This window comes from Scyliorhinus canicula, chromosome 24, assembly GCF_902713615.1.
Source record: "Scyliorhinus canicula chromosome 24, sScyCan1.1, whole genome shotgun sequence".
In the NCBI taxonomy this organism is placed as follows: domain Eukaryota; kingdom Metazoa; phylum Chordata; class Chondrichthyes; order Carcharhiniformes; family Scyliorhinidae; genus Scyliorhinus; species Scyliorhinus canicula.
In genome coordinates, this window is record NC_052169.1 from 7,781,539 (window position 1) to 7,807,215 (window position 25,677).

At 50.0% G+C, this 25,677-nt stretch overlaps 1 protein-coding gene across 1 annotated transcript in view; it reads left to right on the plus strand.

Moving 5' to 3' along the window:
• Positions 1–25,677, plus strand: part of ccdc33 (coiled-coil domain containing 33) — a 302,969-nt gene that overhangs the window by 259,522 nt on the left and 17,770 nt on the right. The window contains exons 15-16 of the mRNA XM_038784192.1: positions 23,467–23,662; positions 24,911–24,999. Of these exons, the coding sequence (XP_038640120.1) occupies positions 23,467–23,662; positions 24,911–24,999 (285 nt within the window). The remainder of the gene's footprint in view (positions 1–23,466; positions 23,663–24,910; positions 25,000–25,677) is intronic.

Below are 25,677 nucleotides of genomic sequence, written 5' to 3' on the forward strand. Positions count from 1 at the left end.
GTAAATGTTTGCAGATGGGATGCAAATCAAGTGGGGCTGCTTTGTCCTGGATGGTGTTGAGCTTCTTGTGTTGTCGGAGCTGCACTCATCCAGGCAAGTGGAGATCTCCATCACGGGTGGGGCAGGATGCAGTTCCCGGATCCACCCCAGCTGGAACGGGGATCGAACATTTGTACCACTGGCACCAATCTGGTCCACACTGTCATTCACGTCACTTGGTACTAATATCGACTTCGGTGAGTTCAGAGTGAAATTTTATTTGGAGCAATCCTCATTTGTGCCTTGTAGATGGTGGGCAGGCTTTGGGCAGTCAGGAGATGTGATACTTCCCGCTGAATTCCCAGCCTCTGACCTGCCCTTGTAGCCACAGAATTCATATGGCTTGCCCAGTTCCAGTTCTGGTCAATGGAAACCCCCGGGAGGTTGAGAATCCCACGATGGGAATGCCATTGAATGTCAAGTTGAGATAGCACTTGTGTGGCGCGAATGTCATTGACCACAAGAGTGTAATACAATCTAAGTGGTTTATTCAGCCATTTCAGGGGGCAGTTCACAGTCAACCGCTTTGCTGTGGGTTTGGAGCCACATGTAGACGTGGCTTTTTAAAACAATCAGGTAGTTTCCCACACAACATTACTGATGCTACCTTTTTAATTCCAGTTTTATTGACAGAACTTAAATGATCAACTGCCACGGTGGGATTTGAACTCATTTTTCCAGTTTGTTATTTCAGGCCTGTGGATTACTACCCCGTTTACTATTGGAGTATATCTAATCTGAAATATCCTTTCAGGAACACCACATAGACAATCCCCGTGGGGAGGAGTTGCAACTAAAGCAAACTTCAGGTCACTTAGAGACTAATTGCCGCAGACCATCCCGTTAGGTTGGCCGGTGTTTGTAAATCCCCCAGTTCCTGCCCTTCGGGAGAGCGCAGGTCAATAAAGTTAGAGGAGGCAGCAGGAAAATAGCTGAGAAGATTTCTTTTTATTTAATGCTTTTGTCTGAAGCACTCAAAAGGTTGGGATTGGATAGATTTGCTGCGGTTATCAGCGTGTTATATCAGGCTAGTGTTCGGAGGAGGAGGATGGTGGTGGGTGGGGGTCTGTGTGGGGGGGGGGGGGAACTTAGAAGGAACAAAGACATCTGATTCCCTTGATAGAGTCAACAAAACTGTAATAGTTCCTTCGCATTGGCGAAGGATAAAACCCACGTTCAGCTACAGAAAATAAAACTCTGACTATTACTTATTTTATTCAAGGACACAGCGACACCTTGCATTGCAGTTTGGCATTGTTAGTATTTTTTTTCACCAGAGATCTGTGAGGGCCACAGTCTCAGAGATATTCCAACCTGAAGAGCATTGTATAACCCTTCGAGCAGTGGAAGGTTTTGAGGCCATTTGCCCCATCGGGTCTGTGCTGGTTCTTTGCTTCTTCTTCTGTTCTCTGGCCGAAGGCACCAACCTGGTCCACACTGGCCTTCACGCCACTTGGTGCTTGCCTTAGGTGAGCTCACTTGTCAAATTCTATTTGGTAACACTCCTGCAAAGTTCCTTGGGACATTTTACTATGTTAAAGGTGCTTTAAAAATGCAAGTTGTGGGGGGGGAGACAGCTAAACCTGAGGAAAGAAAGGCGAACCGTGAAGGGGGGGGGGGGACAAGAGAGGAGAACCAGCGGGGTGGGGCGGGGGGGGGCGGGGAAACGGGAGCCGGAAGGAAGGCACGGGATGCCAAAACGTGCATGACATCTCCAGGAGCGGGGAACGAGGAAAATAAAGATGGAGGACGGGAGGAGCAGCAGAAGCGGAGGCGAGCGGGGGACGACAGCGAGATCCGTCCGGGAGAAGCAGGCGACAACAACACAAAACACAGCCAAGTATCGCACACTGTAATTATCTCCCCGGCACCCAAATGTATATTTGCCTCCCCAATCCCCCCCCCCCCCCCCAAACATTCGCCTACTTACGTGGTGTAAATAATTCGGCCAGATGCACAGAGTTGCCGCTGTTGAGCTGGTGCACAGTACCCCACCAGTTATTCTATTTCATATTTTATTGTATTCTATGTTGGGGTGTGCCCTTCTCTTCTAAATATGTGTATATATATATATATATGTTTCTTATTCTGTGTACATAACGGTAATTATACCTTGTTCAAAAACCCAATCAAAAAACATTTATAAAGAAAAATGCAAGTTGTTGTTGCTGCCTCCCGACCTATCGGCCTCAAGCTCCCAGCTGCCCCCCCCCCCCCCCCCCCCCACCCCCCCCCCCCCCCCCCCCCCCCCAATTTTTGGATTTCCAAAGATGTGCAGGTTAGGTAGATTGGCCATGCTAAATTGTCCCTCAGAGTGTCCAAATGGGTAGGTGGGGCTGCGGGGTTACGATGAGAGGCCCGGGGGGGGCCTGGGCCGAGCTAGGGTACTCAAATGGGCTGAATGGCCTCCTTCTGCTTTGTAGGGATTCTATGACTCTAAGCTAAAACCCTCTGATATGAATGTGGAAAGTTTACATAGGTGTTGATGTCAAGTACGTGCAGTCTGTATGTGGTGAGTGGGCATTTCCAGCCCAGTCCGCATATATAGTCAATCTAACGGCGCCACGAGAGGGTGACGATTCGGTCAAGCACTGAATGAGTGAACTGCTGCCAACAAACAGCAGGATGTTGGAGGCCATTTCACAAATACAAAATACATTGTTAAAATAAGCGATGGCCAGGGTTCAGGGACATTTCCGAGGAGAGGTTGGAAAATTTGGGACTGTTCTCCTTGGGACAAAGAAGATGACGAGCGTCTTGAAGATGACGAGCGTCTTTAATTTAAAAAAAAAATAAATTTAGAGTACCCAATTTTTTTTTCCAATTAAGGGGCAATTTAGCCTGGCCAATCCACCTAGCCTGCACATCTTTGGGTTGTGGGGGCGAAACCCACGCAGACACGGGGAGAATGTGCAAACTCCACACGGACAGTGACCCAGAGCCGGGATCGAACCTGTGACCTCAGCGCCGTGAGGCAGTTGTGCTAACCACTAGACCACCGTGCTGCCCACGAGCGTCTTTAATGGAGCAAATCCATTCCGTCAGGCGAGTGAGGCAGTGGCCGTGGGCAAAAAGATCGAGAGGGTTGTCGGAATATTCTACTTGAAAGGTTGATGGGCATTGATTCTGCAAACAATGTTTTTTTTTTACATTTAGAACACCCAATTATTTTCTTTTCCCTGCACATTTTTGTGGATTGTGGGGGAGAATGTGCAAACTCCACACGAACAGTGACCCAGAGCCGGGATTCGAACCTGGGTCACAGTGCTAACCACTGTACCACCGTGCTGCCCGATTCTGTAAATAATGTTAAAAGTCAGTGACAGGTACTTGAGTTTGAGAAGCTGAGAGGGGGTATGGGCTAAAAACGTGAATGTGGGGATTGAGTGTGTGATAGAATCGGCAGTGTCACAATGGGCCAAATGGCCTCTTTCTGTCCTGTAAGTTATTCGATTTAACATGTGACTTCTGTGTATTAAAGGAGGGAGGCAGCGATGTAAACAAGAAGTTAGACGGAGGTGGCTAAATTAAGTTGTGATGGAAGAATGCAGTGAAGGGACGTGTTCAAGGTTGAAGAGGGCACGTTTACGGTTGATGTTCTTCACACAGTAAAGTACGGAGTAGACTTCAGGAAACGCCAAGGGTCATTTAGGGAACACCTGGTGCTCTGATGGGGAAGCTGTACAGTCCTTTCTACTGGACAAGCGAGGGTAGGCCAGATTGCTTTACTCACTGGAATTAATTTTGAGAAAGTTTGCGGCCAATTATTCAGTGGTGAAAAGGGTCAAAGTTAAAGTCGGGGGTGAGTTAGAATCGGGACCCCGTTGACCCATTGTGCTATGGGAGGGGGGGTATGGCGGCACAGTGATTAGCACTGCTGCTTCACAGGGGCCCAGGTTCGATTCCTGGCTTGGGTGACTGTCTGTGCTGAGTTTGCACGTTCTCCCCGTGTCTGCGTGGGTGAAGTGGGCCGGGTGCACCGGTTTCCACCCACAGTCCAAAATGCGCGGGTGAAGTGGATTAACCAGGCTTATTTGCCTCTTTGTGTCTAAGGATGTGTAGGTTAGGTAGAATTACGGGGATAGGGTGGGGGCGTGGGCCTGGGTAGGGTGCTCTTTCAGAGGGTCGGTGCAGACTCGATGGGCCGAACGGCCCCCTTCTGCAATGTAGGGATTCTAAATCCTCTCTCACCCAACTCGAGATGAAAATCTAAAGACTTGTATAGCAGTGAAAGAGGTAAACATGATTGCAACAATGTTTGCATTGAAATTGTACCTTATTGAAATGTCTCACAATGGATTACTTTGAAGGGCAGTGACTTTCGCAGATAACGCACACAGTGAGAGTCCAATGTTTGTTCCTTTTTGTGGTGCATTCAAAGCAAATTCCGCCAGTTAAAGTGTCGGCTGTTTCTGGTGAAAGCAGTGAACTAGCTCCTCCAACTGGATTGAATAATTACTGTACCTCGATCAGAGCTCCACATGAGGTGGCTACTTACTGGAGATGCTCAGATTTAAAATCATTGACATCTCTTTTACATTATCACGGCAGGACTTCAGAATGAGGCAATCATCCAGATTAATTTATATTCTATACATAAACCACAGTTTCAGGTGATGTTTCATCCAATTAATTTTATGGTGTGCACTTCTTCGGTTTCTGGATGCGACAAAATTCTCTAGCTTTATATTTTATTTTCAAAAGAGAGGAGTTGCATACGTCTGTTTTCAGCCCAGCCTTTAATGATAGGAAGGGGCCGTGCTATTAACTTTTCATTACGTAGCGACATTTTAAAAAGTGAATTTGGAGTACCCAATTCTTTTTTTCCAATTAAGTGGCCAATCCACCTACCCTGCACATCTTTTTGGGTTGTGGGGGTGAGACCCACGCAGACACGGGGAGAATGTGCAAACTCCGCACGGACAGCGACCCGGAGCCGGGAGTCGAACCTGGGACTTCGGCGTCGTGAGGCAGCAGTGCTAACCGCTGCGCCACCGTGCCGCCCCCTACGTAACGTCATTGACAGCATTTTGAACATGAAATGAAATGAAAATGAAAATCGCTTATTGTCACGAGTAGGCTTCAATGAAGTTACTGTGAAAAGTCCCTAGTCGCCACATTCCGGCGCCTGTTCGGGGAGGCTGTTACGGGAATTGAACCGTGCTGCTGGCCTGCCTTGGTCTGCTTTAAAAGCCAGCGATTTAGCCCAGTGTGCTAAATGTTACATTGGCTGCAAAACTACTAATTTCCCTTGAACTGAGAGAGGTGCATTTATCTGGAGTGACATGTCGGTAAGTGTAGCAAGTGTCAGGGTGGTAGATTTTCATTAATGTGCCTCTCGTGGCACGTTTAATTCCAGAGTTTTATTGAATTCAAATTTTACCATCTGCCATGTTGGGATTTGAACCAAGATTACTAGTCCAATGATAAAACTGCCAGATACCGCTTCACCCCATGAACGAATGTAAAATCTTTTTCTTTTTTTTCCATAAATTGAGAGTACCCAATTCTTTATTTTCCAATGATGGGGCAATTTAGCGTGGCCAATCCACCTCCCCTGCACATCTTTGGGTTGTGGGGGTGCGACCCTCGCAGACACGGGGAGAAAGTGCAAACTCTTATTCTTTCTAATGAAGGACAGTGACTAGCCTTCACAAGTCTACTTCATTCGCTGTGAGGTTCTTTAGGACTTCTTGTGGCGATAAAAGGCGCCATCGAAATGCAAGTTGGTCTATCTTTGTGAGGGCGGTTTCCTCTGGTTTAACAATTATTAACAAAAGAAAATGAATATTGCGGTGAATCAGATACACACACACACACACAATAGATTTGTTATAATCGGATCTGAATAATTTTCTCTGTAACTTCGTAGTGAAAAGCTGCACTAGCATGTTACTATTCCCGGAGTTCTGTTTCAGTGAGTGAAGACGGTCATTGTCCCACATTCACTGGCTCTTCACTGATAGAGGAGGGGAGCCGCGCTGTTGTGTCTCAAGCAGCAGTGGCGCCTGATGTTTTTATCAGCGTTTAAAATTCAAGGCGATCAGGCCCGAGCTTGATTTGTGACCCACATGATTGCTGTTATTTCGTCTTCATCATGAGCTGAGCGCACAGGGAGCTGTGCATTTGATTGAGGTTCCATCTCTTGTGTAATCACGAATCTCCCCCCTGAACATTTCAATTAGAAATGCAATTTCCCTCCACAGACTCAGGGGAGGTCCAGGTCTGCCTTCAATCAGCCACCAAGGATCACTCGAGCTGTCAGTCCACCACTGGCATTGTACTAAAGATATTAGGAACCCTCTGTCTGCCTTTCCGGCCGTTTTAACGCTGAGCTTGGTGTCGATGTAAAAGGGATTTCTTTGTGTAATTTGTTTTAACGTGCAAAATCTGAAATAAATGTGCTGGAAATATGCAAGAAGCCCACATTCGATTAAGAACAGGTGACCCCGTGGGCAGCACGGTGGCACAGTGGTTAGCATTGCTGCCTACGGCGCGGAGGACCCGGGTTCGAATCCTGGCCCTGGGTCACTGTCCGTGTGGAGTTTGCACGTTCTCCCCGTGTCAGTGTGGGTTTCGCCCCCACAACCCAAAAAGATGTGCAGGGTAGGTGGATTGGCCACGCTAAATTGCCCCTGAATTGGAAAAAATAATTGGGTACTCTAAATTTATTTAAAAAAAGAACAGGTGACCCCTGAAGCCTATCCCAATATTGAATGGGGTCAGGTCAGATCTGCCACTTAAATCTACATACCAGCCTTTACGGGCAGCACAGTGATTAGCACTATTGCTTCACAGCTCCAGGGTCCACAGTTCGATTCCCAGCTTGGGTCACTGTCTGTGCGGAGTCTGCACGTTCTCCCCCGTGTCTGCGTGGGTTTCCTCCGGGTGCTCCGGTTTCCTCCCACAGTCCAAAGATGTGCAGGTTAGGTGGCTTGGCCATGGTGAATTGCCATTCGTGTCCAAAAATGGTAGTTGGGGTTACTGGGTTACGGGGATAGGGTGGAGGCGTGGGCTTAAGTGGGGTGCTCTTTTCAAAGGGCCGGTGCAGACTCGATGGGCTGAAAGGCCTCCTTCTGCTCTGTAAATTCCATGATTCTATAACTTTATGATTTACCCGATGACCCGCACTGCCTTGGGTTAACAGAAAGCTGTGTAAAATTAACAACTGACCTGGCATAAATTGACAATTTGCGAAGAGAGTTCCAAATTTGTGCATACTTCCCACTTTTACTCCCGATAGGCCAGCCTCCAACTTTCAGGCTCAGTTTCCTGGTTCCTGGGGCTGAATTTACCCCCCCCCCCCTTCCCACTGGAGGGATCTTCCGGTCCTGAGGGAGCTGAGGGGAATCAGAAAAAAGGTACGTGTCAAGGTTCGAGGAGAGGATAAAGAGGAGAGAGGTAGGGAAGGCCCGGGAGTTCGCAAGGGGAGATAGGAGTCCCGGGGATAGGTCGGAGGGAGGGGGGAACGGAGGTCCAGAGACCTCCATTCAGACAGACCCTAAGGAAAAGGTGCTCGAGTCAGAAGAGGGCTTCTGACACGGGTAATAATAATAATAATCTTTATTAGTGTCACAAGCAGGTTTACATTAACGCTGCAATGAAGCTATTCTGAAAAGCCCCTAGTCGCCGCATTCGCCTGTTCGGGTACACGGAGGGAGAATTCAGAATGTCCAATTCACCTAACAAGCACGTCTTTCGGGACTTGTGGGAGGAAACCGGAGCGCCCGGAGGAAACCCACGCAGACACGGGGAGAGCGTGCAGACTCCGCGCAGACAGTGACCCAAGCCGGGAATCGAACCTGCGACCCGGGAGCTGTGAAGCAACCGTGTTACCCACTGTGCTACCATGCTGCCCGTTTATGGCACAGAAAGAGTCCATTTGGCCCATCGCACCTGGGCTAGCCCTTTGAAGGTACTATTCTGTTCGTTGCATGACTGATATCTTTAAGAAGAACCTGGGTAGGTGGGAATTGATTGTAAAGCTGTGCTAATGGGGTGACTTGGAGGTTTGTGCGCAGCACAATAGGTTGGGCCGAATGGCCTATTTCTGTGAAAATGGAAATCGCTTATTGTCACAAGTAGGCTTCAATGAAGTTACTGTGAAAAGCCCCTAGTCCCAACTTTCCAGCGCCTGTTCGGGGAGGCCGGTATGGGAATTGAGCCCGCGCTTCTGGCTTTTTTGAACCGTGCTGCTGGCCTGCCTTGGTCTGCTTTAAAAGCCAGCGATTTAGCCCAGTGTGCTAAACCAGCCCAATGCTGGGGAAATAGCTCCATTCCCCTACTATTTCCTCATCGCCACTCCTCTTCCCTATTCTGTTTCCCCTCCTTGCCGAGTGTGTGACCCATTACCTTCTGAGAGTTACTGCTGGGTCGGCTTCCATTGCCCCTCTCCTGCATAATGTATTTCCAACAATCTTCCCGTTCTCGGTTCGAACCCGGTGTAAGCTCATTTGCCGCGTACAATGGCCAAGTCTTTAGTGAGGTTTATGTATTGAGCGCGAGGACAGAAAGGGTATCCAGTCACGCTTCCTAGCTGTGGTGTTTGACGAGTGGGGCGCCTGATCCAAAGATGTGCAGGTTAGGGTGGTTAGGCCATGATACATTGCCCTTAGTGTCCAAAATTGCCTTTAGTGTTGGGTGGGGTTACTGGGTTATGGGGATAGGGTGGAGGTGTTGACCTCGGGTAGGGTGCTCTTTCCAAGAGCCAGTGCAGAACTCGATGGGCCGAGTGGCCTCCTTCTGCACTGTAAATTCTATGATAATCTATGATTAATCGAGGACAAATGTTCGACACAACATCGTGGGCCGAAGGGCCTGTTCTGTGCTGTATTTTCCTATGTTCTATGTTCTATGGTCTACTCTCTATGCTTGAAATGAAGACGCCCAGAATTTTCTGTGTATGTGTATGTGTATGCATTTAGAAGCACAAAGACCAGTGGGTTCACCATCACAATCCTAATGGTGTGCATCGGTAAGTGGTGCCTTGCAGGAGTGTGGAAGCACGAATACATCAGACTTCCAGTGAGAACAAATGGGACGAGAGATGGGCCGGGATGCACTTAGCTGATGTTTACAAACCTGACTGTTCAAACAGGAGCAACGCTCGCCTCGTTTAAAATTCAAATAACCCAAATGAATTATGCAACAACAAAAAAATGGAAAAGGGTGGGATTGAGAAGATTTTATACTTCAACTGAAAAACGCTAAATTCGTCTGCGTTCTGAACTCGTCCTCTCCGGCTTAGATTTCCCTTGTTTGAACAAGAAGCAATTTGCTCGCGAGAAACGGTTTTGAAGGCTAAGGATTTACGTATTGAGCAACGACACCTGCCCCTTTATTTGGCAGGCTACTTTGCATATCCTTTTGAATCTTTCTCTTTTCGACAGATTGTGCCCTTGTTCCTGCATCAACTTGGTAACTTTTTACAAGCTCAGCTCGTGAAATGAAGGACTTGCATTTATATAGCGCCTTTCCTGGTGACCGGGTGTCTCAAAGGGCTTTACAGCCAATGCAGTACTTTTTGAATTGCAGTCTCTGTTGTAGCAGCGAATTTACACGCGTCAAAACAGCAGTTTGACTAGCGCGGCTAGATCATCTGTTTTTGTGATGTTGACTGAGGGATGAATGTTGTCCCGGACACCGGGGAAAACGCCCCTCCTCTTCATCAAACAGTGTCTTTTACGTCCACTCGTGCGGGGATCTGGGGCATCTGTCTCATCTAAAAGACAGCACCTCTGACAATGCAGCCCTCCTTCAGTACTACACTAGAATGTCAGCTTTGATCTTTATCCTAAATCCCTGGAGTGGAACTTGAACCTGGCACCTCAGAGGTACAAGTGCCACTGCGCCATCTGACATGTGTCATTCGATCATTTTGAGAATGACAACTGTCTCATTCTGATTAAAAGGCAGGTTGCGGTACAGGTACCATTACCAATCCCTGAAGTATGTGACTTGACGGTAGTTACCGCTAGAGGAGTAGAGAGTTTATTTGAAGACCTGGGTCTCTGGGCAAAGAAGATACTTTTGGGTTCATTGGGGCAACGGGTGCAAAAGTCAGTGGAAGTCAAAGTAAGCTGCAGCTTCCTTCTCTCTGGCCATTCCTTCGGGGTGTTACAATTTGTGCACAGAGCTTTGTCATCCAGCTCCTTGCTCCCAGCTCACTTTTCGCAATTGACCTTGCACTGAACCTCATAGAACCCCCACAGTGCAGGAGCAGGCCACTCAGCCCATCGAGTCTGCAGCGACCCTCGGAAAGAGAGCCCCGCCCTATCCCCGTAGCCCCACCAAACCCTGCACATCTTTGGACTGTGGGAGGAAACCGGAACACCCGGAGGTAACCCGCGTGGGCACGGGGAGAACGTGCAGACTCTGCGCGGTGACCCCGGCTCCCCGGCGCTGTGAGGAGCAGTGCTAACCACTATGCCGCTGAACTGTGTCCTGTCTCCTATGAATCAAAATCTGTGTCTTTCGCACAGAGGGCTAAGCAGCTGGCTTGTAGTGCAGAACAAGGCCAGCAGCGCGGGTTCGATTCCCGTACCAGCCTCCCGGAACAGGCGCCGGAATGTGGCGACTAGGGGTTCTTCACAGTAACTTCATTGAAGCCTACTTGTGACAATAAGTGATTATTATTATTTAGTTTCCGCCGTGTGGGGCCGGCTGAAGGCAAGCAAGATATTGCGGATACTGGAAATCGGAAATAAAAACGGAAAGCGAAGAGCGAAGCAGAGTTCACGTTTTGAGTCTGGGTGACTCTTTCTCTTGCTCTCACAAACAAATTAACGTTGAGCAAGATTTACTAGGGAGCTTACTACATTGGCTGCCTGGTGTAATAAATCCAAACTATAACCCTGACTGACTGGGGCCTAATGGTAAAGCCACTGGACTAATAATCCAGAGGCCTCGGGACGTGGGTTCAAATCCCACCATCGGCAGCTGGCCAAGTTGGAAATCAATTAATAGATTTAGAATTGCAAGCTCGCTCACCTGAGTAATACTATAGTGAACAACTGCGTGTAATAGTGAACAACTGCCATTGACCATTATCAAAAGTCACCTAGTTCACTAATGTGCCATTCTGACCTGGCCTATATATGACTCCAGACCCACAGCAATGTGGTCAACTCGCATACATAGATACATAGAAGAGAGGAGCAGGAGGAGGCCATTTGGCCCTTCGGGCCTGCTCCGCCATTCATCACGATCATGGCTGATCATCCAACTCAGTAGCCTAATCCTGCTTTCTCCCCATAGGCTTTGATCCCATTTGCCCCTGAATCCTCAGACTGTCACCCCTGGATCTGGACACACCCATCATTGGGAACATCGTCCCTGCATCTACTATGTCTAGTCCTGTTAGAATGTTATACGTCTCTATGAGAGCCCCTCCCTCATTCTTCTGAACTCCAGCGAGAAGAATCCCAACCTAGTCAATCTCTCCCCATATGACAGTCCCGCCATCCCTGGAATCAGTCTGGTAAACCTTCGCTGCACTCCCTCGCGAGCAAGAACATCCTTCCTCAGAGAAGGGGACCAATCATACAGTTCAAAGACAATTAGGGATGGGCAATAAATGCTGCCTTCGCTCATTGATGCCCACCTCCCATGAAATAATAAAGAAAAGGCGATTGAGGTTCTTTCATGAGCTCTTAAAGCCAAGCATAAATGCCGCAGAGACACACTGCCGATTGTGGGAGTGGTTGGGCCGGTTCTTTGTACATTACAAGAGCGATTATGCTTCAGAAGTATTTAATTGGTTGCCTTTGGAATGTCCTAAAGTTGTAAATGTTTCTGTAGAAATTCGTGGCCAGAATCTTACGCTCCCCTCCACACCCCGTCTCGGGTGGGTTTTACAGGCAGGGATGGGGAGGAAGGGGGGTGGGCGGCGGTTGTGAAATTGCATGGGTGTCCAGCCCACTCCAACCCTGGTTCTGATTTCACCCCGGAGTGGACAGGGCCTCAGACAGTTAAAGCCTCAATTTAAGGCCCTCAAGCCGCCACTAAATGGCCTTTTCCCGCCTAGCTTCCAGCTTCACATTTTAGACTGGCGGACAGATCGGGTGGGCGGGGGGGCGAGCTGAAATTGAACAATGTTCGACCTTGGACGGAAAGTCGAAGCGCTGGGTGGCACCTTGTGATTGCTTCACTGCACCAAGGTCCCAAGTTTGATTCTCGCTTGGGACACTTGTGGGACCCGAGACGTGCTTGTTAAGTGAATTGGACATTCTGAATTCTCCCTCTGTGTAACTGAACAGGCACCGGAATGTGGAGATTAGGGGCTTTTCACAGTGACTTCATTGCAGTGTTAATGTAACAATAATAAAAATTATTATTATTAATATTACCTGTGTCAGAAGCCGCCTTCTGACTCGAGCACCTTCCCTTTAGGGCCCGTTGACCTCTGGACCTCTGCCCCCTCCTCCACCCGACCTATCCCCAAGACCCCGATCTCCCCCTTGCAAACCCCCGGGCCTTCCCTACTCCCCTCCTCTTTGTCCTCACCTCAACCCTTGCCGCTCACTTTTGTTCTGATTCCCCTCCGCTCCCTGCAGTTCCTCTTCTGGCCACTGCAGCGCTGTACGTGGAATGACTGGAGAGCTGCTGGCCATTCTGATTGGTGGGGTTGTCTCCCGGTGTTGGTCCAGCCTCGTGCCAATCAACGCTCATTGGAATGGCATTGAGCCTGCTGGAGGTGGCAGGATGTGCTGCCCTAGCTAGGTGGCAGGCCCTGAACCCTCACCATCCTGAAAATTCTGGTGCACGTCTTTCCTAATCCCATCAAGCACAAAGAAGAGACACATCCTCCAGTCAATCTCAGGACCTGCGCATAAGCAAAGAGCCTCTGATGGACATTAGGATCTGTCTGGTTACAGGAATTAGATCTTGAGCCCTCAAAATGGGCCATTGTATAAGGCCACTCCAGCCCAGCAGCAGAGGGAAAAACACACCAATTCTGTGCATCACAATGCCATTGCTGGCCCTCCTGCTTTGATCTCTTTCTGTGTGCTATTTTAGCAGAGGAGTTTCAAAACAGTTGGACATAGGGATTTTTTACATACAGTCCGAGTGCTTGTGCAGTCACAGCACAAAGTGTAATTTCCAGGCTGTTAAAGCATCATCGGAGACTCGATGGGGTGAGAATGAGCTGATAGAGAATTCACTCCTGACTATTGCTTCGTCCAGCTGTTTCATGAAGGTCTCTTTATCTGTGAAGTCCAGACTATCCTTCCCCAAGGCTGCTCTCAGAATGAGTCGCATACTTTTTGACAGTTTTTCCTAACAGACCTTGAAGTGCTAAGATTAGGAAGTCCTTCACATTCCCAATGGTAGCTGTTGGGTCCAAGAGCATTTATCTTTCCTCTTTAATGAAGTCAACCGCAAGTAGCTGATGATTACTAAGAGCCCCCCCCCCCCCCCCCCCCCACACCCCCCCCGCTCGAGGTACATTCCCAGGTACAACCTGGCTCTGCAGTATCTCCTCCAGACAGCTGCTCCCCGTTAGGGGGCATCGTGCCTGTGCCCAGTACCATCATCGTCCAAGACGCACTCGCACCGAGGAAAGGAAACAAAAAACAATTGCATTCGTGTAGCATCCTTCACGCCGACAGGAAGTCCCAAAGTTCCACAGCCAATGAAGCACTTTTTTTTGAAGCAGAGTCACGGTCGAGGGGAAAGCTGACGGCCAGGGTGCCAAAGGGGGTTGGCGGGGTGGACATAGAGCTGACGTTGGAATATGTTCAGTGACCCACAGCCCCCACCCCACCCCCACTGCTCTCAGGGCGATAGAATTCCACAGACTAAAGACCCTCTGAGGAGAAATTCCTCCTCAGCTCCGTCCTAAATGGGAGGCCCCAAAGTGAAAAAAGCGAAAATCACTTCTTGTCATTCAATGAAGTTGCCACATTCCGGCGCCTGTTCGGGGAGGCTGGTACGGAAATCTGCGTCCGCTCTTTGTCGATTTCCACCATGAGAGGCTGAAATCTCTCAGCATCTACCCCGTCAAGCCCCCTCAGAACCTTAGGTTTCAATAAAAATGCCCAGTTCATCAGTGACTTTTTTGTTTTATAAATTTAGAGTACCCAATTATTTTTTTCCAATTAAGGGGCAATTTAGCGTGGCCAGTCCACCTATCCTGCACATCTTTTGGGTTGTGGGGGTGAAATCCACGCAGACACAGGGAGAATGTGCAAACTCCTCATGGACAGTGACCCAGAGCCGGGGATCAGCGACTCTTTAGCACATCGAAACAACTCCAGTCCCAATATTACCCCAAAACTCAAAAACCTTCAAGAGCGATGTTATAAACCACGAGGGTCTTACTGGGCAGCTACGATTAACTCCCTGTGGATTTTGCAGAAAGCAGCTCCCCTGATAAGAGGGCGGGGAACCTTCAACAGTGCTTGCTATAGGGCAGCACAGTGGCACAGTGGTTAGCACTGGGACCACGGCACTGAGGACCTGGGTTCGAATCCGGGCCCTGGGTGATGGGTCACTGTCCGTGTGGAGTTTGCACATTCACCCTTGTCTGCGTGCATTTCATCCCCACAACCCAAAGATATGGCAGCATGGTAGCATTGTGGATAGCACAATTGCTTCACAGCTCCTAGGGTCCCAGGTTCGATTCCGGCTTGGGTCACTGTCTGTGCGGAGTCTGCACATCCTCCCCGTGTCTGCGTGGGTTTCCTCCGGGTGCTCCGGTTTCCTCCCACAGTCCAAAGATGCGCAGGTTAGGTGGATTGGCCATGATAAATTGCCCTTAGTGTCGGAAAATCACCCTTAGTGTTGGGTGGGGTTACTGGGTTATGGGGATAGGGTGGAGGTGTTGACCTTGGGTAGGGTGCTCTTTCCAAGAGCCGGTACAGACTCGATGGGCCGAATGGCCTCCTTCTGCACTGTAAATTCTATGATATGCAGGTTAGGTGGATTGGCCACACTAAATTGCCCCTTAATTGGAAAAAAATAATTGGATACTCTAAATTTCAAAAAAAATTATGCTACGTATAAATAGAGGTGACCAGGAAGGCACTGATCAGTCGAAAACCCAGTAGGGATCTTCAAAGTAGTTGTAAAATAAATTAAGTTTTTTGTTTCAGCAAACTCGGTGTGGAATCTTGGTGGCCCTTACAGTAGGCATTTGGAAGAAAGGGTTACAAAGTCAGCGTCCTTTCTCCAAGCTCATAAAAACAATGCACATAGTCCAAATAACACCTGGTAAAATCATTCATCGTGAAAACTTTCCTTCACATGCTCAGCTAACACTGCTGCACAGTTTTAGGAGGGTCGTATATTTTCGGAACCCAGCCTTTGTTGTAACAATTAGAATTCTTGATTGCAAAAAAACCTAATCTCCTGTCGCAAATGGAAAGTCTGACCTTGTCCTCAAGCGTTAGAATTGATGTTATTTTTTTTTAAAAGGGAGAACTTTTCACCATTTTCCCAACTCCTCCAGATAAGCTAGCGGACCTTGGGATTTAAATCCTTGTCTCAGATTTGTGATGCTGGGTGTTTTGACGGGGGGGTAGTGGTGGAGGGGGAAGGGGGGGGGGGGGGGGGGAGGGGTGGGGGGGGGGGGGTTGGGGGTGGAGGGGGAAGGGGGTGGGTGGGGGGGGGGTGGTGGGGGGGTGTTGGGGGTGGTGGGGGGGAGGGGGGTGGTGGGGGGGGGGGTGGGGTGGTGGGGGGGGGTTGGGGGTGGAAGGGTGAAGGGGGGGGAGAGGGTGGTGTGGGGGGGAGGGAGTGGTGGGGGGGGGGTTGGGGGTGGAGGGGGAAGGGTGGTGTCGCACGAATCGAGATCTCGCCAAGGTCAACATTAAAAACAAATGTATCCCACACGTGTTCCATACGACCGTTCGTTTAACCGCCATTTAATGCCTTCGAGTTTCTCGTATGCATCTCTATCCTCCCCCTGGTTGGCAGTAGCTACAAGAGGGACTGTGGTCTTTTGCTGTTTTCAGTTTGTTGCAGCCGATGGTTACATTGGCGGCAGAATGTAATTTTAAAATTATATCCTTTTTGTTGACCGGCGCTTTGTATTTCAATTCCTTCCATGGGCTACTTTGCTCCGTAGCCCCCTCAGTCCATTGCATCGCTCTCTCTACTCCTGGTATTTCCCTTTTACCTCTTGTGCGCCCACTTTCAATTCGTTCCATTCATGGCCGTACCTTCAGGCCCACTCTCTGCAATTCCCACTCTCCGGAATGGCCTTCCTTTCCACCTCCGTCTACGTTTAAGCCGTCCCTTAAAAACAACTGGCCATTGACGAAGGCCAAATTTTTCCAGCCCTTTCCCGCCGATGAGAACTTCCAGTCTGGCCACCAGCTGCCCCCCCCCCCACCCCCCCCCCCCCCCCCCCCACAGCGCGTTCCCCGACGGCGGAGGCTCGGGGTGGGCCTCGCAGCCCCGTAGACATCCGTCGGCAGATGAGAAGATCACGCCGGCTGCCAACGGAGAGCTGCCCCCCCCCCCCCCCCCCCCCCCCCCCCCCCCGGCTGTTGGAAAATAGACGTGCGGGGTGGGAGGAGAAAATCCTGCCCACCCTCTCTGGGAGGGAAGGTTTGCATTTCTATAGCACCTCACACAACCTCGGGATGTGCCAATGCGCTCTGCAGCCAATGGCCGCAGTCACTGTTGAAATGCAGGAAAGGTGTCAACCAATTTGCATACAGCAACAAACAGATAATCTGAGTCTCTCTCATCTGTTCATTTCTCTGGAATAATGCCAAGGGGAATGTTGCATCCACTTGAGGGGGCAGATAGGGGCTCAGTTTTATGCCTCTCCAGTGTTCGAGAGCTAAACCTCATAGAATTCTAACAGTGCAGAAGGAGGCCATTCAGCCCATCGAGTCTCCACCCAACCTGCAGAAGAGCACCCTATCTGGGTCCCACTGCCCTGCCCTATCACCGCACCCCAGTAACCCCAACCAACCTTGGACATGAAGGGGCAATTTAGGATGGCCGCTTCACTTAACCTGCACATCTTTGGACTGTGGGAGGAAAGCGGAGCACCCGGAGGAAACCCACGCAGACTCTGGGGGAACGTGCAAACTCCACACAATCACCCAAGGTCGGAATCAAGTTTCTGACGCTGTGAGGCAGCAGTGCTGACCACTGTGCCACCCTGACCTCTAGCAGTGGAGCAGTATTGGGCAAATTGGGGCTAATCTTACTCTACTATGAGATGTGGCAGGTCCGGGAGGATTCCAGCATCCCGGATGGCTTCATCCGCAGAAAGTGCACCCAACTGGAGCTCCTCGCAGACCGCATGGTTCGGTTGGAGCAGCAGTTGGATGCACTCAGGAGCATGCAGGTGGCGGAAAGCGTCAGAGATAGCAGTTATATAAATGTGGCCACACCCGAGGTGCAGGCAGAGAAATGGGTGACCACCAGAAGGGGCAGGCAGTCAGTGCAGGAATCCCCTGTGGTTGTCCCCCTCTCGAACAGGTATACCCCTTTGGATACTGTCCGGGGGGGGATAGCCTATCAGGGGAAAACAGCAGCAGCCAGAGCAGTGGCACCATGACTGGCTTTGATGTTCAGCAGGGAGGGTCAAAGTGCAGAAGAGCAACAGTCATAGGGGACTCTATAGTCAGGGGCACAGATAGGCGCTTCTGTGGATGTGGAAGAGACTCCAGGATGGGGTATGTCTCCGAACGGGTAGCGGGCATCCTGAAGGGGGAGGGCAAACAGCGGATCTGGAGGCCTGAAGTACATATGTTTTGATGCAATAAGTATTACGGATAAGGCAGATGAACTTAGAGCTTGGATTAGTACTTGGAACTATGATGTTGTTGCCATTACTGAGACCCGGTGAACCCTTGACCTTCTGACTCCAAGACTGCTGGCCCCCGAGACATAGCCGATACTATCAGCTTGACTGAATTGATCGGTCTGGATTATTGTCTTTTCTGTCCATTCTCAGACCGGGACTAGCCTGCTTCTGGTTAAAGTGTCTAATATAAAGGGCAGTGAGACATGACAACATGGACCCGATGGTGGGTGACAATAGAACCTGTGCCACCACTGTTCCTGAGCTGCGGCTAGGGTAGAGTGAAACTTGGTTCGAAGAGAAGGATTGGAGCTGTGACAACCTGAAAATTAGGGCAGAGCAGCAAGGGACTGCTGGGACAATCGGTACGCTTCCCTGGCCTGAAAGTATTGGAGCCCAGAGGCAGTGCTTTCTGGGTGAGATGTGGAGTGTTCAATGGTTTAATTGATCTGCGTTTGATTATGTGAGTCTGGTAACTGAGCTGTGCTCACGGTGCTTGATTGCTTAAGCCTGGGTGTGGACTCAGTGCAAAGTAAGCAGACATCACAGAAGCACCTAGAAGCTGAGCTTTAAGAATGGGTGCAGACATTTTGCATCTTTTTTTTTTAAATTTAGAGTACCCAATTCATTTTTCCAATTAAGGGGCAATTTAGCATGTTCAATCCACCTCGCTTGCACATTTTTTGGGTAGTGGGGGCGAAACCCACGCAAACACGGGGAGAATGTGCAAACTCCACACGGGCAGTGACCCAGAGCCGGGATCGAACCTGGGACCTCGGCGCCATGAGGCTGCAGGGCTAACCCACTGCGCCAACATGCTGCCCTACATTTTGCATCTTTAAGCTCTTATTAAAAAACTGCTGCTGTGGGAGGTCGTGTGATGCAGTGGTAGTGTCCCTACCTCTGGAGCAGAAGCTCTGGTTTAAATATCACTTCAGGACTTGATGGCCACAGAAGGTGTGTTCATAACATGGTCGAACAGCCTGGGTAAATCCTTCCAATACCTGCGCCTGATGGCAGACGGTAAGTGCAGGAGTTTCATGATCAGCCATACTTCAGAAGGCAGAGGAAAACCACTGCCATATTTTGCCAAGTGTAATCGTGGGCCACTACAAGTGAAGCCCAACGTGGTTCCTGGGGGGGGAGAGGAAATAACGCTGCCCCCTGAGAAACTAGGGTCAGCTCTGCATTGCTCTGAGATATATCCAAAACATAGAGCAGGACTGAGAGAAGCTAATGGACAAAATGGACAAAGTACCTGGGGTGGAGGTTTAAGAAATAGGTCTGGCCAATGATCATGGTGAGAAACAACTCGATTAGTTTGTGGTGTCATTCAATTAATATGGATCAGACAACATTAGGAAGCATAAAACCGCAATACTAGGGACACGGACACTTGATTGCCAATAACATACATTCGGATTATTATCCTGGTTAAGAACCTGTTTAATTGCAACAATCTGATTAATATCTTGGCACAGTAAATGCTGAGAGTACCATTGAATCGTACAGCTCAATGTCACATGTTGCAAATAGATTAAATGTGCCAAGGACATCGATGCGATTGTTTATCTCTTCCTCTGTTTCACAGTTGAAGAAAGCTGGCTTGTACTCGTTGGTATTACTATGTTGCCGTTTGCCTGTGTTACAGTCGCAATGCTTTAGGGACAGTGGATTAGACACTGACCTTTTACTTTTGGGAGCAGGGTTCGAACTGCTGGAGGTTCCCGTTCCCAGGTGAGGCACAAAACAAAGGTGGATGTCAATAGGTCTCAGGGCAACACTGGTTCAATAGCGGCAAAGTTAAATCAAGTGTACCAGCCGATGGGCAGCACGGCGGCGCAGTGGCTGGCACTGCTGCCTCACGGCGCCGAGGTCCCAGGTTCGATCCCGGCTCTGGGTCACGGTGCGTGTGGAGTTTGCACGTTCTCCCCGTGTCTGCGTGGGTTTCACCCCCACAACCCAAAAGATATGCAGGTTAGGTGGATTGGCCAGGCTAAATTGCCCCTTAATTGGAAAAAATAAATAATTTGGGTATTCTAAATGTTTTTTTAAAGTGTCACAGCCAACATTTATCCCTCAACCACCGACATTACAGTGTCACTATCATATTGCTGTCAGTGGGGGCTTCCTGTGCCTCAATTGGCTGCCACGTTTGCCACATTACAAGAGTGACCATAATTGAAACTTTCTTCACCGGCTATAAATTGCTTTGGGATTTCCTGTACAGGGCACTATGGGCAGATGTTTCTAGTCCCCCCCCCCCCCCCCCCCCCCCCCCCATGGTGTGTTTTAGGGCAGCAGAGGCAGCTCTCCATTGGCTACCAATGGGATCTGGTGGTCCCTCTGAGGTCTACAGCATTCTGCGTGGCTTGACCTTCCCACCGTGGGGTTTATCTTCGGTGGAACTGGAAGATGCCACCAGTAGGATGGGCTGTAAAATCCCGTCCTTTATAAATGCAAGCACATCTTTCGGGACTTGTGGGAGGAAACCGGAGCACCCGGAGGAAACCCACGCAGACTAGAGGAGAACATGCAGACTCCGCACAGACAGTGACCCAAGCCGGGAAGCGAACCTGGGATCCAGGCGCTGAGATGCAACAGTGCTACCCACTGTGCTACCGTGCTGGACAATGCAGGTCGAGCGCTTGTGTACTACAATCCTTTTTTTTTTTTTAAATTTAGATTAGCCAATTAGTTTTTCCAATTAAGGGGCAATTTAGCATGGCCAATCCACCTACCCTGCACATTTTTTTTTGGGTTGTGGGGGCGAAACCCACGCAGACACGGGGAGAATGTGCAAACTCCACACGGACAGTGACCCAGAGCCGGGATCGAACCTGGGACCTCAGCGCCGTGAGGCGGTTGTGCTAACCACTAGGCCACCGTGCTGCCCATGTGTACTACAATCCTACCTGGCGATTGGCCGTGACAGGATTTCCAGTTGAACCGTAAATATCCGTCAGAACATTTTGTATCTCTCCCTGGTGAGCAAGTCACATATTTGTCTCAGTAACTTCTCCGATTCCTTCGATTCAGGTTAAAATCAAAAGGCCCAATAACAATGATAAATTCAGTTTGTAAAATATTAAAGTATTTCACTTTTATTCATTCATGGGATGTGGGTGTCGCTGACCCGGCCAGCATTTATTACCCATTATAATTGCTCTTAAGAAGGTGATGCTCAGCTGCCTTCTTGAACACTTGCGGTCAGCGACAGTGAAGGAACGGTGATATATTTCCAAGTCAAGACGGCGAGCGACTTGCAGGGGAACCTCCAGGTGGTGGGGTTCCCAGGTATCTGCTGCTCTTGTCCTTCTAGATGGTAGTAGTCGTGGGTTTGGAAGGTGCTGTCTGAGGAGCCTTGGTGAGTTACTGCAGTGCATCTTGTAGATGGTGCACACGGCTGCCACAGTGTGTCCGGTGGTGGAGGTTGGTAGAAGGGGTGCCTATCAAGTGGGGCTTCTGTGTCCTGGATGGTGTCGAGCTTCTTGAGTGTTACATAGAATTTACAGTGCAGAAGGAGGCCATTCAACCCATCGAGTCTGCACCGGCTCTTGGAAAGAGCACCCTACCCAAGGTCTACACCTCCACCCTATCCTCGTAACTCAGTAACCCCACCCAACACTAAGGGTAATTTTGGACACTAAGGGCAATTTATCATGGCCAATCCACCTAACCTGCACATCTTTGGACTGTGGGAGGAAACCGGAGCACCCGGAGGAAACCCACGCACACACGGGGAGGATGTGCAGACTCCGCACAGACAGTGACCCAAGCTGGAATCGAACCTGGGACCCTGGAGCTGTGAAGCGATTGTGCTATCCACAATGCTACCGTGCTACCGTTGTTGGAGCTGAGCTCATCCAGGCAAGTGGAGAGTATTCCTTCACACTCCTGACCTGTTCCCTGTAGATGGTGGACAGACTTTGGGGAGTCAGGAGGTGAGTTACTCACCGCAGAATTCCCAGCCTCTGAAAAATGCAGTCTCTTTTCTCTTATGGAACCTCTTGAGGTCATAAAAAGGCAACATATCCATTCAAGTCTTTTCTTTCTTTCACGGTAAGTGTTTTCTTCGTATAATGTATACAGTGAAATACGTGGATTGGTTTCCTTGGTTCTGAGGCCAGTGATCCAGCTGCCAGGTAATCAGAGGGACGAGTGCATGCGGCGTCCTGTTGTTAACATTTGATGACTGTTAAAAAATGATGGTTGTGGCATTCTCACTATAGGTGTCTCCTGAGATTATCCACCTGCGGGGCGGGTGGGGAGAGGAGGAGGAGGCCAATCATTGTTTTACAATAAATCCCGTCATTTTCTTTTTTTTTTTTTAATTTTTTTTTAAATTTAGAGTACGCAATTATTTTTTCCAATTAAGGGGCAATTTAGCGTGACCAATCCACCTAACCTGCACATCTTTGGGTTGTGGGGGTGAAACCCACGCAGGCACGGGGAGAATGTGCAAACTCCACACAGACAGTGACCCAGGGCCGGGATTCGAACCTGGGTCCTCAGCGCCGTAGGCAGCAATGCTAACCACTGTGCCACCGTGCTGCCCCAATCCCGTCATTTTCAATTAACTTTCTTATCTGCCATTCGCCTCGAACACTAAAATTCCTACACTGCAGACGGAGGCCATTCGGCCCATTGAGTCTGCACCGATCCTCTGAAAGAGCCTCCTGAGACCCACTCCCCCAACTATATACCTGTAACCCCATATCACCAGCTAAACTGCACATCTTTTGGACACTAAGGGGCAATTTAGCACGGCTGATCCGCCAAACCTGCACATCTTTGGACCGTGGGAGGAAACCGGAGCATCCGGAGGAAACCCACGCACACATGGGGGAGATCGTGCAAACTCCACACAGTCACCCGAGGGCGGAACTGAACCCGGGCCCCTGGCGCTGTGAGGCTGCCGTGCTAACCACTGTGCCACTGCATCGCCCTTGTGAAGGGTTAATCATTGCAACTGTTTCCAACATGCTTATTATGAAATGGCACCTAAAAAACTAAAAGGCAACCGAGTTTGTTTCTCGTGTCTATGTGGGAAAAATGGCATGAATTACAATGTACTGTAACAAATAAAATAATACAGCCAGAAAGAGGATATTCAGCCCATCAAAACTCTGCTGGCTCTTTCAAAGAGCGTTTTAATAAGTTCCATTTCCTCATTCTTTTCCCATGGCTCTGAATGTTTTCCCTGTTGGCGTACAATGTCCAATTTGAACAAATTGGTGGCATTAACAAATTGGTCCCATTAATAAATGAATACTTAGCACATTTGTATGATATTCCCGCAAGTTCCCCTCCGAGTCACTCACCACCCGACTTGGAAATATATCGTCCGTTCCTTCACTGTCGCTGGGTCAAAATCCTGGAACTCCCTCCCTAACAGCACGGTGGGTGTGACTACACCACGTGACTGCAGCGGCTCAAGAAGGCGGCTCACCTCCACCTTCTGAAGGGGCAATTAGGGATGGGCATCAAAGGTTGGGATGACCAGTAATGCCAAGAACAAATTGAAAAGAGATCGAAGAGAATCCAGTCCTCTTTAGTTTCCGTGAGAGGCGTCAACTCTCCGGTTGCGGGAATTACAGGGCAGGATTTCAGGAAATGGAAATGGTCCCAATTTTGCACCCTTTTTGTGTGTGTGTCGGCAGGAGCTCGATAACTACCGGACTGCCATGCAGAAGATGGCTGAAGACATCATCAAATTGAGGAAAGACATCGCAAGACTGGAGGCGGAAAACAGCAAATTGCGGAGTGAGCTGAGCTCCCACCAAGACCTGGGCCGCACACTGCTGGACGACACTGATATCGATGTAATGACAAAGACAGAAATAGCGGACAGAATAGGTGTGGTTTAAAGTACTTACCCTGCCATTGTGTGTAAAACTTTGATGGAAAGCAAGCGATCTTGTCCCAGATCTATCTTGGTGTAACTTAGAACTTGGACAAGGAGGAAAACTTAGAAGCCCAACAGTGCTGGAGGGGGCCATTTGGCCCATCGAACCTGCGCTGGCCCTCTGAAATGGGGGCTATCCCCACGCCGGTGTAAGAACGTTGGCGTTTCACCCCAGACTTTCCTGACAAAAATAAAGAGCAATTCACTTACCTGCAGGAACCCGGAGTGGTTCACACAGCTTTAGCTGCGGATACGGCCCCCCCCGCACTTCCGGTTCCAAGTCCGCGCATGCACATGGCTGCGGCCGCCAGTGGGCGCGCCGAACGCAATGGCGGTCTAGGACCTGGACCAACAAACAAGGTCCCACCGAAATCTGCCCCGTGCCGCTCCATCTGACCCGCCCGACCGCTGCTCCAGCCACCCATAAGGCCCCCCTGCCCCGGTGCTGGATCCCCCCCGCCCCCCACCGGTGCGGCCGCGGACTGAGTTCCGACCGGCCAGATGTGGTTAGAGCCACTCCGTCGGGAATCCGGCCGGTTAGGACTGGAGTATCGCTGGGAGGGCCTCTGGAAATGGCCCCTGAGCTGCGCTGTGTAATTTCACGCGTGAGCGATTCTCCGGGGACCGGATAATCGCGTGAGCGGCGCCGGGCCAATTTGGGCGTAAACGTCGATTCTCCGGCCTCGTGGCAAATGTGATCCTGGCGCGGGGCTGCGGCGAATCCAGCCCGCAGTGTACCACGGCTCCACCCTATTCCCGTTACCCCCACCTAACCGTTGGGCACTAAGGGGCAATTTAGAATGGCCAACCCCCTAACCTGCACGCCTTTGGAGTGTGGGAGGAAACCGAGGCTCCCGGAGGGACGAGCACTGCCAGGAACCCAAGAGGCGGTCAAAGAAATCCATGCTTCCTGGTTTCCTGACCATTGGCTCCCCTCCGTGCTTCTAAACCCAGCCCGGCGAGAGAACTGTGCCGGCATGGTGTTCGTAACAAACGCAGCCGTTGGTCCCCTATTCCACCCTCTGCCAGGGACCGCCAGGAGACCAGTTCACCCTGTCACGCTCGTGGTAGCTCTCCGAAAGAGCGCTCTCACCCTTGCTCGACTAGTGAAGCCTCTCATCCTGATTCCTGTGTAAACCGGGGTGGAACTGATTTGTTAACTTTCTTTCACTTGTGTCTTTGCTCATTCTGGCCTCCAGTTTTATTGAGACAGAAACTGACCACCGAGACTGCGGAGGTCCGAAACTGCAAAGACAAGGTGCAGCAGCTTCAGAATGAGTTGATTCGGGTGAGTCGAAACAATGATAGTGACTGTTGCAAGGTTTTTTTTTAAGCTTTTGCTTGAGGCAGAAATATTGGCCAACCCCCCCACCCCCCCCCCCCCCCCCCCCACCCCCCCACCCCCCACCCCCCCACCCCCCACCCCCCACCCACCCCCCACTCCCCTTGTTCTTTATTGAATAGTGACCGTGGGGGTTTTCTTACGTCCACCTGAGAGGGCAGACTTGATTTAATATCTCCCCTGAAACACAGCTCCTCTGACAGTGCAGCACTCTCTCTCAGTACCGCACTGGGGTATTAGCCTGGGCTTAAGTCTCATAACGGGGGCCGAAATTGGGAGATGTTGGTGTAATGATAGTGTTACTGAACTGGTAATCCGAAGGCCCGGCCTAATCATAGAATCATAGAATTTACAGTGCAGAAGGAGGCCATTCGGCCCATCGAGTCTGCACCGGCTCCTGGAAAGAGCACCCTACCCAAGTTCAACACCTCCACCCTATTCCCACAACCCAGTAACCCCACCCAACACTAAGGGCAATTTTGGACACTAAGGGCAATTTAGCATGGCCAATCCACCTAACCTGCACATCTTTGGACTGTGGGAGGAAACCGGAGCACCCGGAGGAAACCCACGCAGACACGGGGAGAACGTGCCGACTCCCCACAGACAGTGACCCAAGCCGGA